This window comes from Oncorhynchus nerka, linkage group LG9b (genome assembly GCF_034236695.1).
Source record: "Oncorhynchus nerka isolate Pitt River linkage group LG9b, Oner_Uvic_2.0, whole genome shotgun sequence".
Classification (NCBI taxonomy): Eukaryota; Metazoa; Chordata; class Actinopteri; order Salmoniformes; family Salmonidae; genus Oncorhynchus; species Oncorhynchus nerka.
Genome location: NC_088424.1, coordinates 45929002 through 45956531, shown reverse-complemented (window position 1 = coordinate 45956531; position 27530 = coordinate 45929002). Strand labels below are relative to the sequence as shown.

Below are 27530 nucleotides of genomic sequence, written 5' to 3'. Positions count from 1 at the left end.
AGTGGAGTGTGGGGTCCACTATATGGCAGTGGAGTGTGAGGTCCACTATATGGCAGTGAGGTGTAGGGTCCACTATGTGGCAGTGAGGTGTAGGGTCCACTATATGGCAGTGGAGTGTGGGGTCCACTATATGGCAGTGGAGTGGGAGGTCCACTATATGGCAGTGGAGTGTGGGGTCCACTATATGGCAGTGGAGTGTGGGGTCCACTATATGGCAGTGGAGTGTGAGGTCCACTATATGGCAGTGGAGTGTGGGGTCCACTATATGGCAGTGGAGTGTGGGGTAAACTATATGGCAGTGGAGTGTGGGGTCCACTATATGGCAGTGTGGGGTCCACTATATGGCAGTGGAGTGTGAGGTCCACTATATGGCAGTGGAGTGTGGGGTCCACTATATGGCAGTGGAGTGTAGGGTCCACTATATGGCAGTGGAGTGTGGGGTCCACTATATGGCAGTGGAGTGTGAGGTCCACTATATGGCAGTGGAGTGTGGGGTCCACTATATGGCAGTGAGGTGTGGGGTCCACTATATGGCAGTGGAGTGTGGGGTCCACTATATGGCAGTGGAGTGTGGGGTCCACTATATGGCAGTGGAGTGTGGGGTCCACTATATGGCAGTGGAGTGTAGGGTCCACTATATGGCAGTGGAGTGTGGGGTCCACTATATGGCAGTGGAGTGTGAGGTCCACTATATGGCAGTGGAGTGTGGGGTCCACTATATGGCAGTGGAGTGTGGGGTCCACTATATGGCAGTGGAGTGTGAGGTCCACTATATGGCAGTGGAGTGTGAGGTCCACTATATGGCAGTGGAGTGTGGGGTCCACTATATGGCAGTGGAGTGTGAGGTCCACTATATGGCAGTGTGGGGTCCACTATATGGCAGTGGAGTGTGAGGTCCACTATATGGCAGTGTGGGGTCCTCTATATGGCAGTGGAGTGTGGGGTCCACTTACAAAGCAAGAATTTGCCAAATGGGACAAACATCCAATTGAAATCCTGCATGTGGATTTCTCTAAGAGCATCCAGAGAAAAACTCAAAACAACACAATGCAGAGCAGAATTAGGCCAATTCTCTCTTCTGATTAATACCCCCCCCCAAAAAAAAAATATCCACCACATGTTATAATAATTTAAAAACAAGTGACCCCACTCCTTTACAAAACCCTCAAATGCCAAGAGTTGACTATAGAAAAAATAATCCCCTCATACAGCTGGTCCTGAGGCTCAATCCTACCAACCCAATAAAGCATCTGGCCCAACCAAATGATCACAAAACAAAAATGTAAATATATCACCTATTGGAAAGACACCACAAAAAAAATCTAAGTAATCTTCAATGCTATTTGTCTCTAAACAGACAGTACATGGTGGCAGACTATCTGACCACTGTGACTGATAGAAAACTGAGGAAAACATTGACTAGGTACAGACTCAGGGAGCACAGCCTGGCCATTGTGACTGGTCGTCACAGACAAAAACCTGGCTGTCCAGAGAGGACAGGGTGCGCTCATTCTGCACCCAGGAAGAGATAGAGACAGCTGTATTTTCTGTCAAATTGTGACAGATATTAAAAAATATATAAAGCAATACGAACAATTTGAAAACCTAAATGATGAAGATAACTTCAATATATAGTTGGTGAAAAAACAAAATGGCAGCCAAATGTGTGGCCTCCTGGCACAAACTGAGGAACAGCCAATGAGAAGTAGAGGGTGATTATTCAACCTGAGGGGACAGCCAATGAGCAGTAGAGGGTGATTATTCAACCTGAGGGGACAGCCAATGAGAAGTAGAGGGTGATTATTCAACCTGAGGGGACAGCCAATGAGCAGTAGAGGGTGATTATTCAACCTGAGGGGACAGCCAATGAGAAGTAGAGGGTGATTATTCAACCTGAGGGGACAGCCAATGAGAAGTAGAGGGTGATTATTCAACCTGAGGGGACAGCCCGTGAGAAGTAGAGGGTGATTATTCAACCTGAGGGGACAGCCAATGAGAAGTAGAGGGTGATTATTCAACCTGAGGGGACAGCCAATGAGAAGTAGAGGGTGATTATTCAACCTGAGGGGACAGCCAATGAGAAGTAGAAGGTGATTATTCAACCTGAGGGGACAGCCAATGAGAAGTAGAGGGTGATTATTCAACCTGAGGGGACAGCCAATGAGAAGTAGAAGGTGATTATTCAACCTGAGGGGACAGCCAATGAGAAGTAGAGGGTGATTATTCAACCTGAGGGGACAGCCAATGAGAAGTAGAGGGTGATTATTCAACCTGAGGGGACAGCCAATGAGAAGTAGAGGGTGATTATTCAACCTGAGGGGACAGCCAATGAGAAGTAGAGGGTGATTATTCAACCTGAGGGGACAGCCCGTGAGAAGTAGAGGGTGATTATTCAACCTGAGGGGACAGCCAGTGAGAAGTAGAGGGTGATTATTCAACCTGAGGGGACAGCCAATGAGAAGTAGAGGGTGATTATTCAACCTGAGGGGACAGCCCGTGAGAAGTAGAGGGTGATTATTCAACCTGAGGGGACAGCCAATGAGAAGTAGAGGGTGATTATTCAACCTGAGGGGACAGCCAGTGAGAAGTAGAGGGTGATTATTCAACCTGAGGGGACAGCCCGTGAGAAGTAGAGGGTGATTATTCAACCTGAGGGGACAGCCAATGAGAAGTAGAGGGTGATTATTCAACCTGAGGGGACAGCCAATGAGAAGTAGAGTGATCATCAACAGTCTAGTCTTTTCCTGTCTTTGGCCATCCTTGTTATATGTTTACTTTTACAACGGAAGTGTTTTACTTTCCACGTCAATAAAGTATATTGAATTGAATTAATTTTGACTCTCTCTCTCTCTCTCTCTCTCTCTCTCTCTCTCTCTGTCTCTCTCTCTCTCTCTCTCTCTCTCTCTCTCTCGTGTGTTGAGGCAACAGGAACTGGGGCAGTGTAGTTTCGCACACATGCCTCCAGCAGCTTTGTAGAAAAAAACCCGTAGTGAGCATCTCCCCGTGCTGTGACTGTGTGGTGCTGTATGTAGGCCACGGTTGGCCCAGCTTGAAGAGAGGAAGGAAAGTGGGGTACAAGAGACCGTGGCAGCCAGCTAGGCAGCAACCTGAGAGGACTGGAGAGAGACGGGAGCCCGGCTGCCTGGCTGAATGTAGCTTAACTATGAGTTATGCAACATGGTTACAGCAGTGACCGCATTGGAGAGGAACGATCTAGACTCCAAGACACTGGCTGTCTGGCTAGAGTAGCTGTCCAGAGTAGCTGGATAGAGTATCTACCTGGAGTAGCTGTCCAGAGTAGCTGGATAGAGTATCTACCTGGAGTAGCTGTCCAGAGTAGCTGGATAGAGTATCTACCTGGAGTAGCTGTCCAGAGTAGCTGGATAGAGTATCTACCTGGAGTAGCTGTCCAGAGTAGCTGGATAGAGTATCTACCTGGAGTAGCTGTCCAGAGTAGCTGGATAGAGTATCTACCTGGAGTAGATGGATAGTAGCAGGATAGAGGATAGAGTAGCTGTCCAGAGTAGCTGGATAGAGTATCTACCTGGAGTATATGGATAGTAGCAGGATAGAGGATAGAGTAGCTGTCCAGAGTAGCTGGATAGAGTATCCACCTGGAGTAGCTGTCCAGAGTAGCTGGATAGAGTATCTACCTGGAGTAGATGGATAATAGCAGGATAGAGGATAGAGTAGCTGTCCAGGGTAGCTGGATAGGGTATCCACCTGGAGTAGCTGTCCAGAGTAGCTGGATAGAGTATCTACCTGGAGTAGATGGATAGTAGCAGGATGGAGGATAGAGTAGCTGTCCAGAGTAGCTGGATAGAGTATCTACCTGGAGTAGCTGTCCAGAGTAGCTGGATAGAGTATCTACCTGGAGTAGCTGTCCAGAGTAGCTGGATAGAGTATCTACCTGGAGTAGATGGATAGTAGCAGAATAGAGGATAGAGTAGCTGTCCAGAGTAGCTGGATAGAGTATATGTCCAGAGTAGCTGGATAGAGTATCTGTCCAGAGTAGCTGGATAGAGTATCTACCTGGAGTAGCTGGATAGTAGCAGGATAGAGGATAGCGTAGCAGGATAGAGGATAGAGTAGCAGGGTAGATAGAGTAGCAGGATAGAGTAGCAGGATAGAGGATAGAGTAGCAGGATAGAGTAGCAGGATAGAGTGTAGAGTAGCAGGATAGAGGATAGAGTAGCTGGATAGAGGATAGAGTAGCAGGATAGAGGATAGAGTAGCAGGATAGAGTATCTGCCTGTAGTAGCTGGATAGTAGCAGGATAGAGGATAGAGTAGCTGGATAGAGTAGCAGGATAGAGGATAGAGTAGCTGGATAGCGTATCTACCTGGAGTAGCTGGATAGTAGCAGGATAGAGGATATAGTAGCTGGATAGAGTATCTACCTGGAGAAGCTGGATAGTAAGCAGGATAGAGGATAGAGTAGCAGGATAGAGGATAGAGTAGCTGGATAGAGTATCTACCTGGAGTAGCTGGATAGTAGCAGGATAGAGGATAGAGTAGCAGGATAGAGGATATAGTAGCAGGATAGAGGATAGAGTATCTGGATAGAGGATAGAGTAGCAGGATAGAGGATAGAGTAGCTGGATAGAGTATCTACCTGGAGTAGCTGGATAGTAGCAGGATAGAGGATAGAGGATAGAGTAGCAGGATAGAGTAGCAGGATAGAGGATAGATTAGCTGGATAGAGGATAGATTAGCTGGATAGAGGATAGAGTAGCAGGATATAGTAGCAGGATAGAGTAGAAGGATAGAGTAGAAGGATAGAGGATAGAGTAGCTGGATAGAGGATAGAGTAGCAGGATATAGTAGCAGGATAGAGTAGAAGGATAGAGGATAGAGTAGCTGGATAGAGTATCTACCTGGAGTAGCTGGATAGTAGCAGGATAGAGTAGCAGGATAGAGGATAGAGTAGCTGGATAGAGTAGAAGGATAGAGGATAGAGTAGCTGGATAGAGTAACAGGATAGAGGATAGAGTAGCAGGATAGAGGATAGAGTAGCGGGATAGAGGATAGAGTAGCTGGGTAGAGGATAGAGTAGCTGGATATAGAAGCAGGATAGAGGAGAGAGTAGCTGGATAGAGAATAGAGTAGCTGGCTAGAGTAGCTGGCTGGAGCACAGGAGAGTATGACTGGATGAGAGTTAACTAGCGAGGGTTAATCAAATCAAATCAAATGTTATTTGTCACATGCACAGAATAAAACAGGTGTAGACCTTACTGTGAAATGCTTACTTACAAGCCCTTAACCAACACTGCAGTTCAAGATGAATTAGTCTGTATGTTCATTGATTGTTGAGAAATGATATGATATTGGGGGAAAAAATAGCTTTTGAAAATCACTTGATGATAATTTTGAGAAATGTGCTGTGAAACACATTAGTATTATAGAAAATTCAGTGGTTATCCCTGTCCAGAGATTCACAACCTGTTGTTAATTAACCCACTACCTTATTGCCAATTAGACCCCCAACCTCTTGATGAGGCCACTAGGTGTTGGGTTAAGGTTGCTAAAGTTTTCATACACTATGTGGGATATTCTTTAGCAGTCGCAACATGTCTTTGTGCTGTACTGTAAAAACAAATACACATTACAGTGTGTAGTCTTGGTGGGCCATCGGCTGGCAGTCAGACAGACAGACCATATGCAACATAACTGTGATTAGCTATAAAAAGACAGTGTGCACAGAAGAGAGATGAAGGAGAGAGAGAAATTACTCTCTTTCTTTCTCTTTCCAGCTACGGTTTCAGAAAGGCAGCTCGTAAATGTTTTTTTTTTGTGTCAGTGTTTGAAGTAAAACTGGCCCCTATGTCAGTGTTTGAAGTAAAACTTGCCCCTGTGTCGTGTTTGAAGTAGAAATGGCCCTATGTCATGTTATAAGAGTCTATAGCAGATCATATTACATGGGCATCTGGAGGCTCCTCTGCTATGAGTCATCTCCCCCCCCCACTGCTCTCCACCTACTCCTTCCGCACCTCCCTCTCTCTGTGGCCTCCTGGGCACCTCCCTCTCTCTGTGGCCTCCTGGGCTAAGATACTCTCTGACTAAGGGGAAATCTGAAGCATAAAAGGCTCCTCACTGTAATTGCCCTGCAGCTAAGTATGAGACATACATACTACACTGTGGTGTATTGCACTGTGGTGTACTGTACTATGCTGTATGAGTCTAATGAGTCTAAGTGACCTAATGCTGTAGTCATAGTAGTTATCCTCATATAACCCTCTGAGTCTAAGTGACCTAATGCTGTAGTCATAGTAGTTATCCTCATATAACCCTCTAAGTCTAAGTGACCCAATACTGTAGTCACAGTAGTTATCCTCATATAACCCTCTGAGTCTAAGTGACCCAATACTGTAGTCACAGTAGTTATCCTCATATAACCCTCTGAGTCTAAGTGACCTAATGAGTCTAAGTGACCTAATGCTGTAGTCATAGTAGTTATCCTCATATAACCCTCTGAGTCTAAGTGACCCAATACTGTAGTCATAGTAGTTATCCTCATATAACCCTCTGAGTCTAAGTGACCCAATACTGTAGTCATAGTAGTTATCCTCATATAACCCTCTGAGTCTAAGTGACCTAATACTGTAGTCACAGTAGTTATCTTCATATAACCTCCTGAGTCTGAGTGACCTAATGCTGTAGTCACAGTAGTTATCCTCATATAACCCTCTAAGTGACCTAATGCTGTAGTCACAGTAGTTATCCTCATATAACCCTCTGAGTCTAAGTGACCTAATACTGTAGTCACAGTAGTTATCCTCATATAACCCTCTAAGTGACCTAATGTTGTAGTCACAGTAATTATCCTCATATAACCCTCTGAGTCTAAGTGACCTAATGCTGTAGTCACAGTAATTATCCTCATATAACCCTCTGAGTCTAAGTGACCTAATGCTGTAGTCACAGTAATTATCCTCATATAACCCTCTAAGTGACCTAATGCTGTAGTCACAGTAGTTATCCTCATATAACCCTCTAAGTGACCTAATGTTGTAGTCACAGTAATTATCCTCATATAACCCTCTGAGTCTAAGTGACCTAATGCTGTAGTCACAGTAATTATCCTCATATAACCCCCTGAGTCTGAGTGACCTAATGCTGTAGTCACAGTAATTATCCTCATATAACCCTCTACGTGACCTAATGCTGTAGTCACAGTAATTATCCTCATATAACCCTCTGAGTCTAAGTGACCTAATGCTGTAGTCACAGTAATTATCCTCATATAACCCTCTGAGTCTAAGTGACCCAATACTGTAGTCACAGTAGTTATCCTCATATAACCCTCTGAGTCTAAGTGACCTAATGCTGTAGTCACAGTAGTTATCCTCATATAACCCTCTAAGTGACCTAATGCTGTAGTCACAGTAGTTATCCTCATATAACCCTCTAAGTGACCTAATGCTGTAGTCACAGTAGTTACCAGTAGAGAAGGGGAACATCTGAATATGGATAAACCATATCTGTCTGTCACTCTCTCTCTCCCTCTCTTTCATTTTGCCTTGAGGTCAGGAACAGTACTGTTTCCTATGAGAACCAGAGGATTTGGATGCGCAGGAGATTTCCTAAATGGTGTAGACATTATAGTCTATATGCTCCTGTCACAACAGGACACCTATACCGTGAGGTGAAGACGCACACACACACACACACACACAAAACCCTCCAGGCACTAGGCGGTCCCTTGTTTTGGGGGGTTGCCGGGCAGACTTTAGTCTGCAGATTTTCCTCTGCTCCCTCCTGTCTCAATAGTCCTATTGTCACCTAGAGTCGGGGTGGATGTCTCTCTCTCTCTCTCTATTTCTCTCTCTCTCCCTCTCTCTCTCTCTCCCTCTCTCTCTCTCTCCTCTCTCTCTCTCTATTTCTCTCTCTCTCTCTCTCTCTCCCTCTCTCTCTCTATTTCTCTCTCTCTCTCTCCCTCTCTCTTTCTATTTCTCTCTCTCTCTCTCCCTCTCTCTCTATTTCTCTCCCCTCTCTCTCTCTCTCTCTCTCTTTCTCTCCCTCTCTCTCTATTTCTCTCCCTCTCTCTCTCTATTTCTCTCTCTCTCTCTCCCTCTCTCTCTCTCTCTCTCTCTCTTTCTCCCTCTCTCTCAGTCTTTCCCCCACCCTCTCTCTCCCACCCTCTCTCCCACCATCTCTCTCTCCCACCCTCTCTTTCCCACCCTCTCTCACTCCCACCCTCGCTCTCCCCACCAGGTATATAAGCAGTTTATAATCACACCTTTAAGTAAAGTTGATGATGTCATAACAGCACGCCTGCAATCCTCGTGAGCAGCGTGAGCTGTTACTTTGTCAAGCAGCTGGAGGAACATTCTATTCTAGCGTACCAAATTGCACCCTATTCACTATATAGTGCACTACTTTTGACCAGGGTCCATAGGCTCATAGGGCTCGAGTCAAAAGTAGTGCACTATATACTTAATAGGCTACTATTTGGGAGGCATCCTCTGTCTTTGTATCTCTGCCTTACATGTGACCTCTATGGTCGGCTGCTTGGACATGGGGCTCAGCTCACTCCTCTCTGCAGTCAAAACAGGAACATGTTGTACGATTATCCTTAAAAAGCTCAGTGAGCAGGGAGGGAGGAAGGGAGGGAGGGAGGTAGGGCAGTAGGGAGGCAGAGAAGGAGGGAGGGAGGCAGAGAGGGAGGATGAGAGGCAGGAGGGAGGCAGAGAGGGAGGCAGGGAGGTTAGGGAGGGAAGCAGAGAGAGGGAGGTAGGCAGAGAGAGAAGGGGAGGGAGGCAGAGAGGGAGGGAGGGAGGCAGAGAGAGAGGGGGAGGCAGAGAGAGAGGATGAGGGAGGGAGGCAGAGAGGATAGGGAGGTAGGCAGAGAGAGAAGGGGAGGGAGGCAGAGAGGGAGGGAGGTAGGCAGAGAGAGAGGGGGAGGGAGTCAGAGAGGCAGGGATGGAGGGAGGCAGAGAGACAGGGAGAGAGGGAGACAGAGGGGCAGGGAGGGAGGGAGGCAGATAGGCAGGGGAAGGGAGGCAGAGAGGCAGGGAGAGAGGGAGAAAGAGAGGGAGGCAGGGAGGGGAGAGGGAGGGAGGCAGGCAGGGAGGCTGAGAGGCAGGGAGGGGAGAGGGGGAGGCAGAGAGGGAGGGAGGCAGAGAGGCAGGGAGGGGAGAGGGAGGGGAGAGATAGGGAGGCAGGGAGGGGAGAGGGAGGGAGGCAGAGAGGGAGGGAGGCAGAGAGGCAGGGAGGGGAGAGGGAGGCAGGCTAAGAGGCAGATAGACAGGGGGACTGACAGGGGGACTGACAAATGTAAATCCTGTTGTAGTTTCCGTTTGTAGTTCTACAGAAAACAGTTTTACTTCATTTTCCATTATCTAATTTTTACTCCATTGTCATGTCTGTGTGGACAACTTTGGTTCTGTACTTAGTTTAGCTTGTTTGTGTACAATAGCTTCATTACACAGTGGTAGACTAAAACATTGTGGCGACGATTTGCTTATATCCACCACTGTCTGAGATAGTTTCACTTTCTTAATCACTTTTTTCTTAAACATTTATTGGCATGGGAAACATGTGTTAACGTTGCCAAAGCAAGTGAAGTAGATAATAAACAAAAGTGAAATTAACAATAAAAATGAACAGTAAACATCACACATACAGAAGTTCCAAACTAATAAAGACATTTCAAATGTCATATTATATATATATACAGTGTTGTAACGATGTGAAAATTGTTAAAGTACAAAAGGGAAAATAAATAAACATAAATATGGGTTGTATTTACAATGGTGTTTGTTCTTCACTGGTTGCCCTTTTCTTGCGGCAACAGGTCACAAATCTCTCTCTCAAGGCAATATGCTGACAGCACCAGCTGAAACTGGTTTGTAAACATGCTGAGGCACAGGGTTAGTGACCTTTGAACTCAGAGACAGCAGACCCCTCCCCTCCTTTACCCCTCAGGAGAGGACTGTCTGCGAGTATGGGAGTAGAAAAACTACCTAGCAACAAGCTGACTAATCAAGCACAACATAATCTTGGGCAATGGTTTCATAATAACATGTATCAACTAAATTCTAATAGTATGAGTCTATTTAATACCATGACCAATGGCTTTCCCTAACCCAATCCATTACCTACCACAACAGTTTTCTGCTCTATGACCAATCCAATGAGCTGAATATGGAAAATCACAATGTCTACATCTGAGAAGGCAACACACACATCATTAAACAGAACAGTAGGCTACTTATTATATCTCTCTTATGTGTCGTGGGCAAGGCATGAAGACATAGGTAGTGGCAGAATGGTCTATTATATTCTATCTGGACCGATAAGGTAATGCAGGAAGCTGTAGGCAGTAGCAGAACGTGAACAGCAGCAGGAAGAATTGTGTGTCGCTCCCCTTTCCTGTGCGACCGCCTGCGTCAGCGTCGCGCAGTGGGAGTTTTCCGCTGACGAACACACGGTTGATGTGCGCACTACACTACAGTAGGCTAGTCCAGAGAGACAGATAGAGGGGAAACAAGAGAGCAGGCATCGTCAGCGATCCAGTGCCACGGAGAAACAAAAACCCTTGAAGCTTTTACAAAACCGTCAAGTTAATAACTGATCTATTGAATTTAGGAGATGGTGATCTCATATTCTCGGTGAGTAGCCTAACTAATGACCGCGTCTTTTGATCTGTTTAGTGGCAAAGCTAAAACATATTTCAACATCAGCGGTTTTGTAACCAGTCCTTAATGCTGAGTGTTTGATAAGCCTCTTTGTGTGAGAGAAAGTTGTCTTAAAGTTATATAAGAAGTTTTTTTTTTAATTATTAGACTACACGAATGTCAAAAATACAAGCAGAATAATATATTGTTTTTAGGCTTTAAGTTTGGTTTTGGTTGTATGAAAGCTATTTATATCGATAAAAAACCTTTTGATAGTGTTTTCCAGTAGTTTTTTTGCTTGCTGTAGCCTAGTTGGGTCTTGTAATAGAGACCCCAAACAGCAACAGCTGAGTGTGACTAGCTGCTGGGCTGACCAGCACAATGTTTTCATTGTAAAGGCCTAATTACTGACCACATGAAGCTCGCGGAGTGACGAGGTCAGTGGCGGAAGTTGGGTCGCGTTTATAACGGGATGGAAGCCAAATAGTGAGGCAGTGGCTACTTAGTAGTAGTGGCAATTTGAGTAAAATATTGGTTGGTTGGTTGGTGTGTGTGTGTGTGTGTGTGTGTGTGTGTGTGTGTGTGTGTGTGTGTGTGTGTGTTGCACAGTGCTATGCAACACTGCAATTCAGGTATTTCTGCTGCTGTGAGTCATTGAATTATTTATATTAGTCACCCCCCCCACACACACACACACACACACATGCACACAAGCACACACCCACCTGTACACTCACCATTACATTTGACCTAAGTGAGAGGGGATGTCAAGGAACAGAATGTCTCTTGGAGAGATTTTCATCAAATTGCAGAAGAAAACCATAACTCGTTCTGAAACAACATGTTGTATTTAGGCAATAAGGCCCGAGGAGGTGTGGTATATGGCCAATATACCACGGCTAAGGATGGTTATTATGCTCAATGCAACACGGTGTGCTTGGATACAGCCCTTAGCCGTGGTATATTGGTCGGATATCACCATCCCAGAGGTGCCTTATTGCTATTGTAAACTGGTTACCAACATAATTAGAAAAGTAAACGAGTCATTTTGTCTCATACCCATGGAATATTGTCTGATATACCACAGCTTTCAGCCAATCAGCATCCAGGACCCAATTTACCCGGTTTATAAATACACATATTGTAGTGCAACTTTTGCAATCACTACAAATGGATAATGCAGTTAGACATGAGATAGTTCCTTCTCTGTAGAAACTGTGTGTTCTTTCTTTTAACACCAAGACAAATTCCTAGCAACCATGTGTTATATAAATTAGTCTTGACTGCCTTGTCCTGATAGTTATATCTGTGAGTATGACACTGAGTACTGTGTTGTTACCTGGGATACTGTCAGAGTTATTATTTTTTAAATTGTACCTTTATTTAACTAGGCAAGTCAGTTAAGAACAAATTCTTATTTTCAATGACAGCGGGTTAACTGCCTGCTCAGGGGCAGAACGACAGATTTGTACCTTGTCAGCTCGGGGGTTTGAACTTCCAACCTTCCGGTTACTAGTCCAACGCTCTAACCACTAGGCTATCCTGCCGTTATATAGTTGACACTGACAGGGCAGTCTGTTCTCGACTTAATTCTTCCTAGTAGTACATACCTCTTATTCCTTCCTAGTAGTACACTCCTCTTAAACCTTCATAGTAACAGATTCCTCTTATTCCTTCCTAGTAACAGATTCCTCCTATTCCTTCCTAGTAACAGATTCCTCCTATTCCTTCCTAGTAACAAATTCCTCCTATTCCTTCCTATTAGTAGAAACGGGGGGACAAGAGTTCAAATTACTAGAATAGAGAGCTTTTCTGCGACAACAAGCCTCTACACCAGGTGTATTCAAGCTGAAGTACACAACCCCCCAGGGGTCCTACTGGGGGTTCTACTGGGGGGTCCTACTGGGGGTTCTACTGGGGGTCCTGCTGGGGTCCTACTGGGGTCCTACTGGGGGTTCTACTGGGGGTCCTGCTGGGGGTACTACTGTGGGTTCTACTGGGGTCCTACTGGGGGTTCTACTGGGGTCCTGCTGGGGGTTCTACTGGGGGTTCTACTGGGGGTCCTACTGTGGGTTCTACTGGGGGTTCTACTGGGGGTCCTACTGGGGGTTCTACTGGGGGTTCTACTGGGGGTTCTACTATGGGTTCTACTGGGGGTTCTACTGGGGGTCCTACTGGGGGTTCTACTGGGGGTTCTGCAAAAATATACAAATATAAAAGCAGGAAAAAGTATTGTTTTTGTTATTGTTTTTCTGAATATCACTACAAAACCAACTAAATGCAACTCATTTTGAATGGCATACCTATAGTATAGAAGAGGGTCATTTCTTATTTGTAATGATGATACAACTTTATTTCTCAACCCCTAATATTAATATGGAGTGAAATAACACTCGCTGGAGTATCTGACAGGCTTTGAAAATGTACCCTTGAGTACCGCTCGTGGAAAGGCGGTAAGTCTCCTTGACTTGGACATGTATGTTTGCCAACACACGGCTAACCGCTGTTTAACCAGCTAAACAGCTACTTGCACAAATGCATTTGGAGTTTTTTTTTTTTTTTTTTTTTTTTTTAACTGATAGGCTGATGATGTCTTCTAATTTTAACCATAGGTCAAAAATAATGAAAAAATGATTTACTCAAATCTATTCATTTGAAAATGTTGATTACTTCTCCTTGCCATTATCATTCACAAAAATAAAACATGGTTAAAATAAATGTGCAAAAAGAAAGTTGAAGACCACCGCTCTACTCTCTTGTATTTTACACTTTACGTTAGAGTCCAGTTGAGCCTATTTAAGTATGTATTTACAGTAGTATTCAACACAAGCTAAGTTTGTAATCATTAAATAGACCTGTATGTTGTTTGTTCTGTGTGGGCTTGGTTTCCACTGTACCTCCCTGTTTCACTGGGGCCAAAATAGCCTGCTCTAGACATAATTTTCCCTCAGAAATATTCCTTCCTGGACTCCCTCCCTCCCAGTTTCCCAGCCCTCCCTGTTTCCACGTTTTCTTCCTGATAAACGTCCCTGGAATCATTGGAATGTTAATGACAAGAAGGAAATAGAGAAAGAGCTATTGACATTTTTAGCCTAGCCTGCAGTTTCCCTTGTCTTTCACTAAAGCAACAAAAAACAAAAAAAATGGATTGCAATAGTTATTGAGCATGTTTATGACACAGGTTATCAATATCTTGGCTATGTAAGTTATCAGTGATTGTTGGATCATCTGTAGGGGCGGCTTTCATTAGTTTAAATAAGCAGATGTCCTCCTTTTAAAACCTGTCAAACCGGTACAGGTACCTCAGTCAAGGAATGAGGTTGGAAAACAACGCTCCTAACCGGTGCTGTGTGTCACAGTGAACAACAAAAGCAGTATCAGATTACTCTGCTGTGTTTTTTTGCCCATTGACAACGAGAGATAGATCTAATTGATTGTTGGCGGTTTGTTGAAATGTTATTGGAAAGGAAAGTCCCAGTGATGTTTTTTAGTTTTTGTTTTGCATATGTCTTTTGATGCCTGTTTGACATGTAAATGTTGTGGGTGAAATTGAGCAGTGTGTATGTTACTGAGTAAATACCGCACTTTGCAACTTTGCATGACTCAACCATGGGTATTGCTAAACTCTTGTTTTCACCAGACTGATATTAACTATATAGTAGTCAGAAAATGCATTATAAATAAAGTCAGTGTGCCAAAAAAAAAGCTTGTGAATCACTGTTACACACGTTCAGTTATTACGGTAGACTACTGATTCACCGAGTGAGTGGGCACGGCATTGTGTATGACTCATGGATATATTGGGGGCTGTGAAAATATTTTTTTTCTCAAATGTAATCGACTTAATAGCAGGACTTTCTGTGATTAATCACAAATTCAGAATTTGCTCAAATTGAGCTGTAATTTAAGATTTTATATATAAAAAGTATTACAAGGATATTAGTGTCTTGATTTAGCAAAATCAGATACATTGATAAAGTACAACTTTCTTTTCTTTTCTTTTTTTTTACCTCAATGTCAACTTGTTTTGACATCACGTTGTTGTTGTTTTTAGCTAGAAAAGTTATTTGAGATGTTTTCAGGCAATACAATTAATCACGATAAAATAAATTGTGCACTAAAAATTACAAAAAAAGTTAACTTACAGTTGTAATTGTTATACCTCAGTTTTCACGAGATATATAGTCAGCAAAATACGGTGCCTTAGAAAAGCTATTGCGTCACTATTTTTAGTGAACATTTTTACCTTTATTTTACTAGGCAAGTCAGTTAAGAACCAAATCTTATTTTCAATGACGGCCTAGGAACAGTGGGTTAACTGCCTGTTCCGGGGCAGAACGGCAGATTTTGTACCTTTTCAGGTCGGGGATTTGAACTTGCAACTAGTCCAAGGATCTAACCACTAGGCTACCCTGCCGCCCCACTATTACACATCCATGTACTACAGTTAGTGAGTATTCATTCATCACCATCGCAGAATTCATGTGTATTGTTAATGTATATTCACCATCTTTTTTTTTACTGTTTTGTATCCAGGCAGATCGTCTAACCGCCCTAGAGAAGCCATGAGTGGGGTCCTGAAGAGGAAGTATTCCGAGGTAGAAGAGGAGGACCCTTGCTACTCCTCCCCATCTTCCTCCGCCTCCTCCTCCTCCCCCTCCTCCTCCGCCTCCTCGGAATGGGAGTCGGATGAGGAGAGCCGCAACAGTGACAACCAAGACTTCAACTCTGCCTCACCTACCTCCCATCTACCCAGTAAGTCAATAAGAATGATGTAGCTACATGAACACATCTCAGAATGATGTAGCTACATTTAACACATCTCAGAATGATGTAGCTACATGAACACATCTCAGAATGATGTAGCTACATGACCACATCTCAGAATGATGTAGCTACATGAACACATCTCAGAATGATGTAGCTACATGAACACATCTCAGAATGATGTAGCTACATTTAACACATCTCAGAATGATGTAGCTACATTTAACACATCTCAGAATGATGTAGCTACATGAACACATCTCAGAATGATGTAGCTACATTTAACACATCTCAGAATGATGTAGCTACATGAACACATCTCAGAATGATGTAGCTACATGAACACATCTCAGAATGATGTAGCTACATGAACACATCTCAGAATGATGTAGCTACATGAGCACATCTCAGAATGATGTAGCTACATGAACAGTTCTCAGAATGATGTAGCTACATTTAACACATCTCAGAATGATGTAGCTACATTTAACACATCTCAGAATGATGTAGCTACATGAACACATCTCAGAATGATGTAGCTACATGAACACATCTCAGAATGAACTACATGAACATCTCAGAAGTAGCTACATGAACACATCTCAGAATGATGTAGCTACATGAACAGTCTCATCATGAACACATCTCAGAATGATGTAGCTACATTTAACACATCTCAGAATGATGTAGCTACATGAACACATCTCAGAATGATGTAGCTACATGCGAATGATACATGAGCACATCTCAGAATGATCTCAGAATCAGAATGATGTAGCTACATGAACACATCTCAGAATGATGTAGCTACATGAACACATCTCAGAATGATGTAGCTACATGAGCACATCTCAGAATGATGTAGCTACATTTAACACATCTCAGAATGATGTAGCTGAACACACAGAATGATGTAGCTACACATCTCAGAATGATGTAGCTACATGAACACATCTCAGAATGATGTAGCTACATTTAACACATCTCAGAATGATGTAGCTACATTTAACACATCTCAGAATGATGTAGCTCAGAATGATGTAGCTACATGAACACATCTCAGAATGATGTAGCTACATGAACACATCTCAGAATGATGTAGCTACATGAACACATCTCAGAATGATGTAGCTACATCTCAGAATGATGTAGCTACATTTAACACATCTCAGAATGATGTAGCTACATGAACACATCTCAGAATGATGTAGCTACATGAACACATAACACATCTCAGAATGATGTAGCTACATTTAACACATCTCAGAATGATGAACAGAATTTACATGAACACATCTCAGAATGATGTAGCTACATGAACACATCTCAGAATGATGTAGCTACATGAACACATCTCAGAATGATGTAGCTACATTTGAACACATCTCAGAATGATGTAGCTACATGAACACATCTCAGAATGATGTATATCTCAGAATGATACATTTAACACATCTCAGAATGATTACATGAACACATCTCAGAATGATGTAGCTACATCTCAGAATGAATTTAACACATCTCAGAATGATGTAGCTCAGAACACATCTCAGAATGATGTAGCTACATGAACACATCTCAGAATGATGTAGCTACATGAACACATCTCAGAATGATGTAGCTACATGAGCACATCTCAGAATGATGTAGCTACATGAACAGTTCTCAGAATGATGTAGCTACATTTAACACATCTCAGAATGATGTAGCTACATTTAACACATCTCAGAATGATGTAGCTACATGAACACATCTCAGAATGATGTAGCTACATGAACACATCTCAGAATGATGTAGCTACATGAACAGTTCTCAGAATGATGTAGCTACATGAACACATCTCAGAATGATGTAGCTACATGAACAGTTCTCAGAATGATGTAGCTACATGAACACATCTCAGAATGATGTAGCTACATTTAACACATCTCAGAATGATGTAGCTACATGAACACATCTCAGAATGATGTAGCTACATGAACACATCTCCGAATGATGTAGCTACATGAGCACATCTCAGAATGATGTAGCTACATGACCACATCTCAGAATGATGTAGCTACATGAACACATCTCAGAATGATGTAGCTACATGAGCACATCTCAGAATGATGTAGCTACATGAGCACATCTCAGAATGATGTAGCTACATTTAACACATCTCAGAATGATGTAGCTACATGAACACATCTCAGAATGATGTAGCTACATGAACAGTTCTCAGAATGATGTAGCTACATGAACACATCTCAGAATGATGTAGCTACATTTAACACATCTCAGAATGATGTAGCTACATTTAACACATCTCAGAATGATGTAGCTACATGAGCACATCTCAGAATGATGTAGCTACATGAACACATCTCAGAATGATGTAGCTACATGACCACATCTCAGAATGATGTAGCTACATTTAACACATCTCAGAATGATGTAGCTACATTTAACACATCTCAGAATGATGTAGCTACATGAACACATCTCAGAATGATGTAGCTACATGAACACATCTCAGAATGATGTATCTACATTTAACACATCTGTTGACGATCCATGTTATTACAATCTTAAAGCAATATTTTGACCAGTAGATCTCACGAGGAAACCCCCTGAATGTATAGTTATGCAGTATGTTTTATACAGTATGTCTATATACAGTATATGTTAATGTATATCATTTTTATGGTCATTGGTCAATAAACTTGCAATGAATATGTCTTATCTTTCAAATAAATGCAAAGCTACACTATTGTTATCAGAGTCACTTGCTAGGGAGTGTATTGAAGGAGTGTCCCATTATCACACTACAGCAGCTAAGTTACAACCTGCTGATAGCAGAGAATAGACTTCTCTTTGAGGTACTGGGCTTTGCCCCTTGCGTTTGACTGAATCATTTGACTAAGCAATACGATGTGAATTACAGTTATCATGCCTAAGCTGCAAATAGGTTCATGTTATTTCATTCAAAGATCACTACAAACTCCAATGACTCTGTTTTGTACTGTTTTCAATGGACAGCACATAGACACACTTCCCTCAGGCTCAACATAGTCTATTAGATTGTGGTTGTTATTTTGATTTCATGGCCAAAAAAAAAAAAAAAACGATTTCTATTTCATGTGGTAATAATTTTTTTCTCCAAACCACATTGAGAGTTAGATTCATTACAGAATAGACGTGAAATAGGTCATAAATAGTTAATCAATCATGAAACTACCATTTCTCCCCCACACTACTGCAAACACACTGTGTCCCAGTATGGAATGTCTTTAGCCAAAATAACAGCAGCGGAACTAAGCTGAATCCCAAATGGCACGCTCTTTCCTATGTAGTGCACTTCTTTTGATCAGGGCCCCTATAGGTAATAGGGTGCTATTTGGGACATGGAATAGGTTACTACGTAGCTTGCTGAGCTGTTGTTTACCAACCTCCTCACTTTTGAGTTCCTTCTCCACTCCAGCATGTGAAGGTCAAACGACTCGTTATCATGAGGCCAAACTGTCAAATGTAAACAGCGACCTGATGGGTCATCAGTGACCTGATGGGTATTTAACAGTCTCTTAGTAGTAGGGTGGCTACTTCTCACCAAACTGCAGAGAGGTTAGAGGGTCTTACTATAATTATAAGCAGGGTCTCTTTCTGTCTCTGTGTTGAGGGAGACATTGTCTTTCTCTCTCTTCATTCTCTCTCATTTGGCTTCGTTTGCATTATTATAAATACTCCTTGGTGTTTTGTTTCTAGCAGATAAACTCCCCTATGTTCAACTCTGGTGACCCAGTTGACAAAGTTGTTAACACTGGGTTGTAACTTGTAACCATTGACAGTAAGTGAGGTAGTGTAGTCTGCCACCCAGTGGCGGCTGACAGAACTGCAGGATCAGCACTTTCAGCATACTTATTTTTAATTTTTTAAAATTTTATTTAACTAGTAAAGTCAGTTAAGTACAAATTCATATTTACAATGACGGCTTAAGGCAAAAGGCCTCCTGCGGGGACGGGGGCTGGGAATAAAAATACAATAAAACAATTTAAAAAATATATAAATATAGGACAAAACACACATCACGACAAGAGAGACATCAAAACGCTACATTCAGAACTGATATGCAGTAGCTCTAACAAGCTGACATTGACAAAGGCATAGAATACACCAACTTCTTGTCGTGACTCTAAACCCTGTTTCCCCTCCTCCTCCTCCTCCCCTTCCTCCTCCCCCTCCGCCTCCTCCTCCTCCTCCACCACCAACAGTCCGCTCCATCCTGAAGAGCCCAAAACGTTCCCATGACAACAGCGGCCATAGCAACAGCGTTGTCTTCAACCAGGTGACGGTGTTCCTGTTCCAGCGTTGCCAGGGTTTCACCAGCGTTCCGAGACGCGGCGGTGCCACCCTGGGCATGGTGAGGAAGCACAGCGCCCTCCGGAGGTACACACTGGCAGAGCACACCCAGGAGAGACGAAGGAGGCGCAGGGAGAGACTCAGAGATAGACTGAGGGAAGAGAGGCTGGAGACACTCAGACAGAGAGTAAGTATTCTAGACTTCTAATCGACTAGTGAGCACTGTAGACCTCATTGCCTGGGCGGTTTCCCTTGAACCAGATTAAGCCTACCCCTGAAATAAAAAGCATGCTGTCCTGTGTTTGTCCCAGTCGAGTGCAAACGGACCATTCTGGTATAGTTTCTTGCATCCCATTTGCTTAAATTAAAATCAAATCAAAATCAAATAATCAAATCAAATGTTATTTGTCACATGCGCCGATTACAACAGGTGTATGTTTTAGAGTGAAATGCTGGCTAACAAGCCTTTAACCAACAATGCAGTTAAGAAAAAATAAGTGTTAAGAAAGTATTTACTAAATAAACTGAAGTAAACAATAAATAAAATAAAAAAATGAAAAGAAAAAATATATAGTTAAAGAGCGACAATAAAATAACAGTAACGAGACTATATACAGGGTGTACCGGTACAGAGTCAATGTGGAGGCTATATACAGGGGGTACTGGTACAGAGTCAATGTGGAGGCTATATACAGGGGGTACTGGTACAGAGTCAATGTGGAGGCTATATACAGGGGGTACTGGTACAGAGTCAATGTGGAGGCTATATACAGGGGGTACTGGTACAGAGTCAATGTGGAGGCTATATACAGGGGAACAGAGTCAATGTGGAGGCTATATACAGGGGGTACTGGTACAGAGTCAATGTGGAGGCTATTTACAGGGGGTACCGGTACAGAGTCAATGTGGAGGCTATATACAGGGGGTTCTAGTACAGAGTCAATGTGGAGGCTATATACAGGGGGTACCGGTACAGAGTCAATGTGGAGGATATATACAGGGGGTACCGGTACAGAGTCAATGTGGAGGCTATATACAGGGTGTACCGGTACAGAGTCAATGTGGAGGATATATACAGGGGGTACCGGTACAGAGTCAATGTGGAGGCTATATGCAGGGGGTACCGGTACAGAGTCAATGTGGAGGATATATACAGGGGGTACCGGTACAGAGTCAATGTGGAGGATATATACAGGGGGTACCGGTACAGAGTCAATGTGGAGGCTATATACAGGGTGTACCGGTACAGAGTCAATGTGGAGGATATATACAGGGGTACCGGTACAGAGTCAATGTGGAGACAATATACAGTCAATGGGGTGTGGAGACAATATACGGTACAGAGTCAATGTGGAGGCTATATACAGGGGGTACCGGTACAGAGTCAATGTGGAGGCTATATACAGGGGGTACCGGGACAGAGTCAATGTGGAGACAATATACAGGGGGTACCGGTACAGAGTCAATGTGGAGACAATATACAGGGGGCACCGGTACAAAATGTAATTTTGTAATTCAAATTAACTATGCCTTTAACATTAAAATGGAGGAAGAACAGCACCATCTAGTGGTCAGAACAGGACATAGGATGGGACAAAATCCAAACAACTTCAATGACTCCTTTCTGATTATGGGGGGGGTGGTCACCAGATTCACTGAGAATGCATAGGGTGAAGAAACAATAGAGTTGCTCCATACTACTGGTCAGTCATAGCAGCTCCATACTACTGGTCAGTCATAGCAGCCCCATACTACTGGTCAGTCATAGCAGCTCCATACTACTGGTCAGTCATAGCAGCTCCATACTACTGGTCAGTCATAGCAGCTCCATACTACTGGTCAGTCATAGCAGCCCCATACTACTGGTCAGTCATAGCAGCTCCATACTACTGGTCAGTCATAGCAGCCCCATACTACTGGTCAGTCATAGCAGCCCCATACTACTGGTCAGTCATAGCAGCCCCATACTACTGGTCAGTCATAGCAGCTCCATACTACTGGTCAGTCATAGCAGCCCCATACTACTGGTCAGTCATAGCAGCCCCATACTACTGGTCAGTCATAGCAGCCCCATACTACTGGTCAGTCATAGCAGCTCCATACTACTGGTCAGTCATAGCAGCCCTATACTACTGGATAGACATAGCAGCCCTATACTACTGGTCAGTCATAGCAGCTGGTCAGTCATAGAGAACTGATACTATATACCACAGGCATCGTGGTAATAGTTGGAGCAGAGTCAGTGGAATCGGATCAAATACATCAAACACATGGTTTCCATGGTTTCCAGGTTCCCATTCCACTGGCTCCATTCCAGTCATTATGGATGAGCCGTCCTCCCCTCAGCAGCCTCCTCTGCTGTATACTCGTTGTTGAAGTAGTTTGGGTATGGGGGGTCTGTGGGTGGTTGGTGTGTGGGGGGTCTGTGGGTGGTTGGTGTGTGGGGGGTCTGTGGGTGGTTGGTGTGTGGGGGGGTCTGTGGGTGGTTGGTGTGTGGGGGGTCTGTGGGTGGTTGGGGTGTGGGAGGTCTGTGGGTGGTTGGGTGTGGGGGGTATGTGGGTGGTTGGGGTGTGGGGGTCTGTGGGTGGTTGTGTGTGGAGGGTCTGTGGGTGGTTGGGTGAGGGGTCTGTGGGTGGTTGGGTGTGGGGGTCTGTGGGTGGTTGGTGTGTGGGGGTCTGTGGGTGGTTGGGTGTGGGGGTCTGTGGGTGGTTGGGTGTGGGGTCTGTGGGTGGTTGGGTGTGTGGGGTCCGTGTTTAGAAAAATGAATCCTATGGGCAATTTGGGTGCAATCAAATTATATTTCAACATAATAATGTTGCCTGGATGCTAATGGAACGTGGAACGACCCAGATGGGTTACTGTAATAACATGGAACGACCCAGATGGGTTACTGTAATAACATGGAACGACCCAGATGGGTTACTGTAATGACATGGAACGACCCAGATGGGTAACTGTAATGACATGGAACGACCCAGATGGGTAACCGACCCAGATGGGTTACTGTAATGACATGAACGACCCAGATGGGTTACTGTAATGACATGGAACGACCCAGATGGGTTACTGTAATGACATGGAACGACCCAGATGGGTTACTGTAATAATGGAACATGGAACATGGAAATCCACCCAGATGGGTTACTGTAATGACATGGAACGACCCAGATGGGTTACTGTAATGACATGGAACGACCCAGATGGGTTACTGTAATAACATGGAACGACCCAGATGGGTTACTGTAATGACATGGAAACGACCCAGATGGGTTACTGTAATGACACGACCCAGATGGGTTACTGTAATAACATGGAAACGACCCAGATGGGTTACTGTAATAACATAACCCAGATGGGTTACTGTAATAACATGGAAACGACCCAGATGGGTTACTGTAATAACATGGAACGACCCAGATGGGTTACTGTAATAACATGGGAACGACCCAGATGGGTAACTGTAATGACATGGAACGACCCAGATGGGTTACTGTAATGACATGGAACGACCCAGATGGGTTACTGTAATAACATGGAACGACCCAGATGGGTTACTGTAATGACATGGAACGACCCAGATGGGTTACTGTAATGACATGGAACGACCCAGATGGGTAACTGTAATGACATGGAACGACCCAGATGGGTTACTGTAATAACATGGAACGACCCAGATGGGTTACTGTAATGACATGGAACGACCCAGATGGGTTACTGTAATGACATGGAACGACCCAGATGGGTTACTGTAATAACATGGAACGACCCAGATGGGTTACTGTAATGACATGGAACGACCCAGATGGGTTACTGTAATAACATGGAACGACCCAGATGGGTTACTGTAATGACATGGAACGACCCAGATGGGTTACTGTAATGACATGGAACGACCCAGATGGGTAACTGTAATGACATACCCAGATGGGTTACTGTAATAACATGGAACGACCCAGATGGGTTACTGTAATGACATGGAACGACCCAGATGGGTTACTGTAATGACATGGAACGACCCAGATGGGTTACTGTAATAACATGGAACGACCCAGATGGGTTACTGTAATGACATGGAACGACCCAGATGGGTTACTGTAATGACATGGAACGACCCAGATGGGTTACTGTAATAACATGGAAACGACCCAGATGGGTTACTGTAATAACATGGAAACGACCCAGATGGGTTACTGTAATAACATGGAAACGACCCAGATGGGTTACTGTAATAACATGGAACGACCCAGATGGGTTACTGTAATAACATGGGAACGACCCAGATGGGTAACTGTAATGACATGGAACGACCCAGATGGGTTACTGTAATAACATGGAACGACCCAGATGGGTTACTGTAATGACATGGAACGACCCAGATGGGTTGTATCTTGTCTTCATTGACTCCCTTGAAAATACTCTAAAAGCATTTCAAAATAAAAGTAAAGGACAATGTGTAAATATTTTATTTGAAGTAACTCTCTTCTCTCCAGCTGACAGCCAGTGGCATTACGGACCAGGAGGAGTTAGATCGCCTCACCATCGATCAGATCGACCTGGTGCCTGACGAAGACATCGAGGCCCACCTCCCTGCGGCTGACCTTGAGGATGGGGAGGAGGATGGGGGTGACGGGGGGCTCCTGTACCCCTACGCTTCCCGCCAGAGACAGGCCCTACTCCGGGCGGCGGGGGCGAGGCACATCGACCGGGAGGAGAAGAGAGAGCTCCATGCTCTGAGGAAATCCCGAGAGGACTGTGGATGTGACTGCCAGGGATTCTGTGAACCTGAAACCTGTGCCTGTAGTCTGAACGGGATCAAGTGCCAGGTGAGAGCCATGCAGATGTGAGGGGTTTGATCCCTGGGCGTCTGATGAACAAAAGCCATTTGGCAAAGAATGAGAATTCTCTCCCACAACTAGATCAAATGCAAACTTTAGTCATATAATGAGCTAAGATTTCAGTCATATAAGGAGCTATGATTTCAGTCATATAAGGAGCTATGATTTCAGTCATATAATGAGCTATGATTTCAGTCATATAATGAGCTATGATTTCAGTCATATATTGAGCTATGATTTCAGTCATATAAGGAGCTATGATTTCAGTCATATAAGGAGCTATGATTTCAGTCATATAAGGAGCTATGATTTCAGTCATATAATGAGCTATGATTTCAGTCATATAATGAGCTATGATTTCAGTCATGTAATGAGCTATGATTTCAGTCATATAATGAGCTATGATTTCAGTCATATAAGGAGCTATGATTTCAGTCATATAATGAGCTATGATTTCAGTCATATAAGGAGCTATGATTTCAGTCATGTATTGAGCTATGATTTCAGTCATATATTGAGCTATGATTTCAGTCATGTAATGAGCTATGATTTCAGTCATATAATGAGCTATGATTTCAGTCATATAAGGAGCTATGATTTCAGTCATATAAGGAGCTATGATTTCAGTCATATAATGAGCTATGATTTCAGTCATATAATGAGCTATGATTTCAGTCATGTATTGAGCTATGATTTCAGTCATATAATGAGCTATGATTTCAGTCATGTATTGAGCTATGATTTCAGTCATATAAGGAGCTATGATTTCAGTCATATAAGGAGCTATGATTTCAGTCATATAATGAGCTATGATTTCAGTCATATAAGGAGCTATGATTTCAGTCATATAAGGAGCTATGATTTCAGTCATATAATGAGCTATGATTTCAGTCATATAATGAGCTAAGATGAATGTGATCTCTCCCTGCAACAGATGGATCGCTCCAACTTCCCTTGCGGCTGCACAAAGGATGGCTGTGGGAATACTAACGGTCGCGTGGAGTTCAACTCCAGACGGGTCCAGACCCACTACATACACACTGTCATGAGGCTGGAGCTGGAGAGGAGACTGCAGGATGAGATACTAACCCAGAGGAGAGACCCAGAGGAGAACCAAGACGATCTCCAGGAGCTCCAGGACCAGGGACAGCATCAGCAGGACAGTGCCCAGGAGGGGAGATGCCCCTTCGGGTTCACCCTGGAAGAAGAGGGCCTCCCTCTCTCCATCCCCACCACCCCTACCTTCCACTTCAGCTCTGAACTGTGTGAGGTTGAGAATAGTTGCTGTAGTGACATGACCGACTCGTCCGGCGTCTCTGCCCAGAGCGAGGACTCCGACGTGGGAGGAAGCCCTCGAGAGCACCAGCCTCTCTTGGATGTGGACGATGGAGGTGTGGCTTGTGTCCTCAGCTTCTGCGACTCTGACAATGAGGACTGCTCCATGGGCAGTGAAAGTGGCACAAAGCCAGGGAGACAACCGTCGCCACACCTTCCCCAGTGTGTCACCGGCTTCGACACGTCGTACGGTCTCTGTAAAGACACCACAGCCGCCCTCGGCCTGTCCAACGCACCCAGTCCACACACAGACAATACACAAAGGTACACAGAGAAGACACACAGACACACAGACAACAGCTACAGCGGCGGTTCTTTCATGGCCGAGTATCAAGACGACAATGCCAACCAAGCGACTGCCCTGTTCACCCACAGTCCCCTCCAGGACTACCCCAACACACCCTCTCCTTCCATAGACTACTCATCCAGCAGCTACATGGACCTCAGTCTCTCCTCTGACTCGGATTTGGAGCTCTTTGACAACTTCCCTACAGACTATAGCTCAGCCCCTCTACACAACTCATTCAAAGGCCACAAGCACCCTGACAACTTCCTTCATCTGCAGGTGTTGAGTTCTGCAAATGTCCCACAGTTCAACGAGACAGCTGGCACCTGCCTCCTGGAGTCTCTGATTGGCTTATCCGATCCAATAGAAACTCCTTCATCCACAGACAATCAGTTATTGGAGCAGGTAATTCAGTGACCAATGGGCTGAACTGTCAGGGTTCTGTGGGACCTGATTGGCTCATGGACATTAAAATGAGCCTAGAAGAACATTAATATGTACAGTCTACAGTTTGTATTTTAATAAGATATTTGAATGTACAGTATGAGATATTTTATTCAGATTTATTAAATACAATGTTATTGAAGAAGAAGAGGCACATTATGGTTATTCATATTATACATGAGCAAATATCACAAAACCCTAAATGTCATCACTACAAGACATAACATGTCATCACTACAAGTTTGTATGTTTCATATTTCCTGATGTTCATGTTGTTTTATTTTTAAATGCGCTTTCCAGCAGTTATTTATAAATTATTATTCATTTAAAAAAAAAAAAGAACAATGGCTTAATTGATTTATTTACTTGATGTACATTTTGTTTTTAGCTGAGGGATTGTATTGCTGGCATCACCATGAGACAGACAGATGGAGACATTCATGACATTTTATGAATTGTATTCATGTGAAGTTTTGTTTCGATCAAGACTGTGGCACAATATTCAGAATGACAACATCTTGTCGTGTATTATTAACTGTAGTACTACTACTGTGTATTGGCCTACATTAAATGATTTAGCTAAATGTATTGCTATTTATTTGTGTCAAAACGCCATAGTTTCATGTATTGGAGATCCATCTCTCTCCTCCACCGTAGGTCACTTATTATTTCTTCTTCTTCGTTTTGGCTTATTTGACAAACTGAAAAGTCATTGCTTTGCAAAAATATCAATGGAATCTGGTATGTGCTCCGTGTATTTAAGAACGTTTTGCATCGTGTCTGTCTTTTTAAGTTATTTTTATGGAAATATATTAGCATTTACAATGTGTTACTGAATCTTGTATTTTAAAGCAAAGTCAAATCTTCTATCAATGAATAAACATACATCTTTTGGAACAATGTTAAA

At 43.6% G+C, this 27530-nt stretch overlaps 1 protein-coding gene across 2 annotated transcripts in view; it reads left to right on the top strand.

Annotated features, from left to right (window-relative positions):
- LOC115114791 (cysteine/serine-rich nuclear protein 1-like) overlaps positions 1–27530 on the top strand; it is a 43981-nt gene extending 16451 nt beyond the window's left edge. Inside the window, exons 1-5 of one of the 2 annotated variants that reach the window (XM_029643295.2) lie at positions 10451–10612; positions 15155–15373; positions 19636–19910; positions 24214–24546; positions 25493–27530. In XM_029643295.2, the coding sequence (XP_029499155.1) occupies positions 15184–15373; positions 19636–19910; positions 24214–24546; positions 25493–26596 (1902 nt within the window). In that variant the 5' untranslated portion in view covers positions 10451–10612; positions 15155–15183 and the 3' untranslated portion in view covers positions 26597–27530. Of the gene's footprint in view, positions 1–10450; positions 10613–15154; positions 15374–19635; positions 19911–24213; positions 24547–25492 lie in introns of those variants that run through there. The other variant, XM_065013774.1, reaches the window with a different exon arrangement.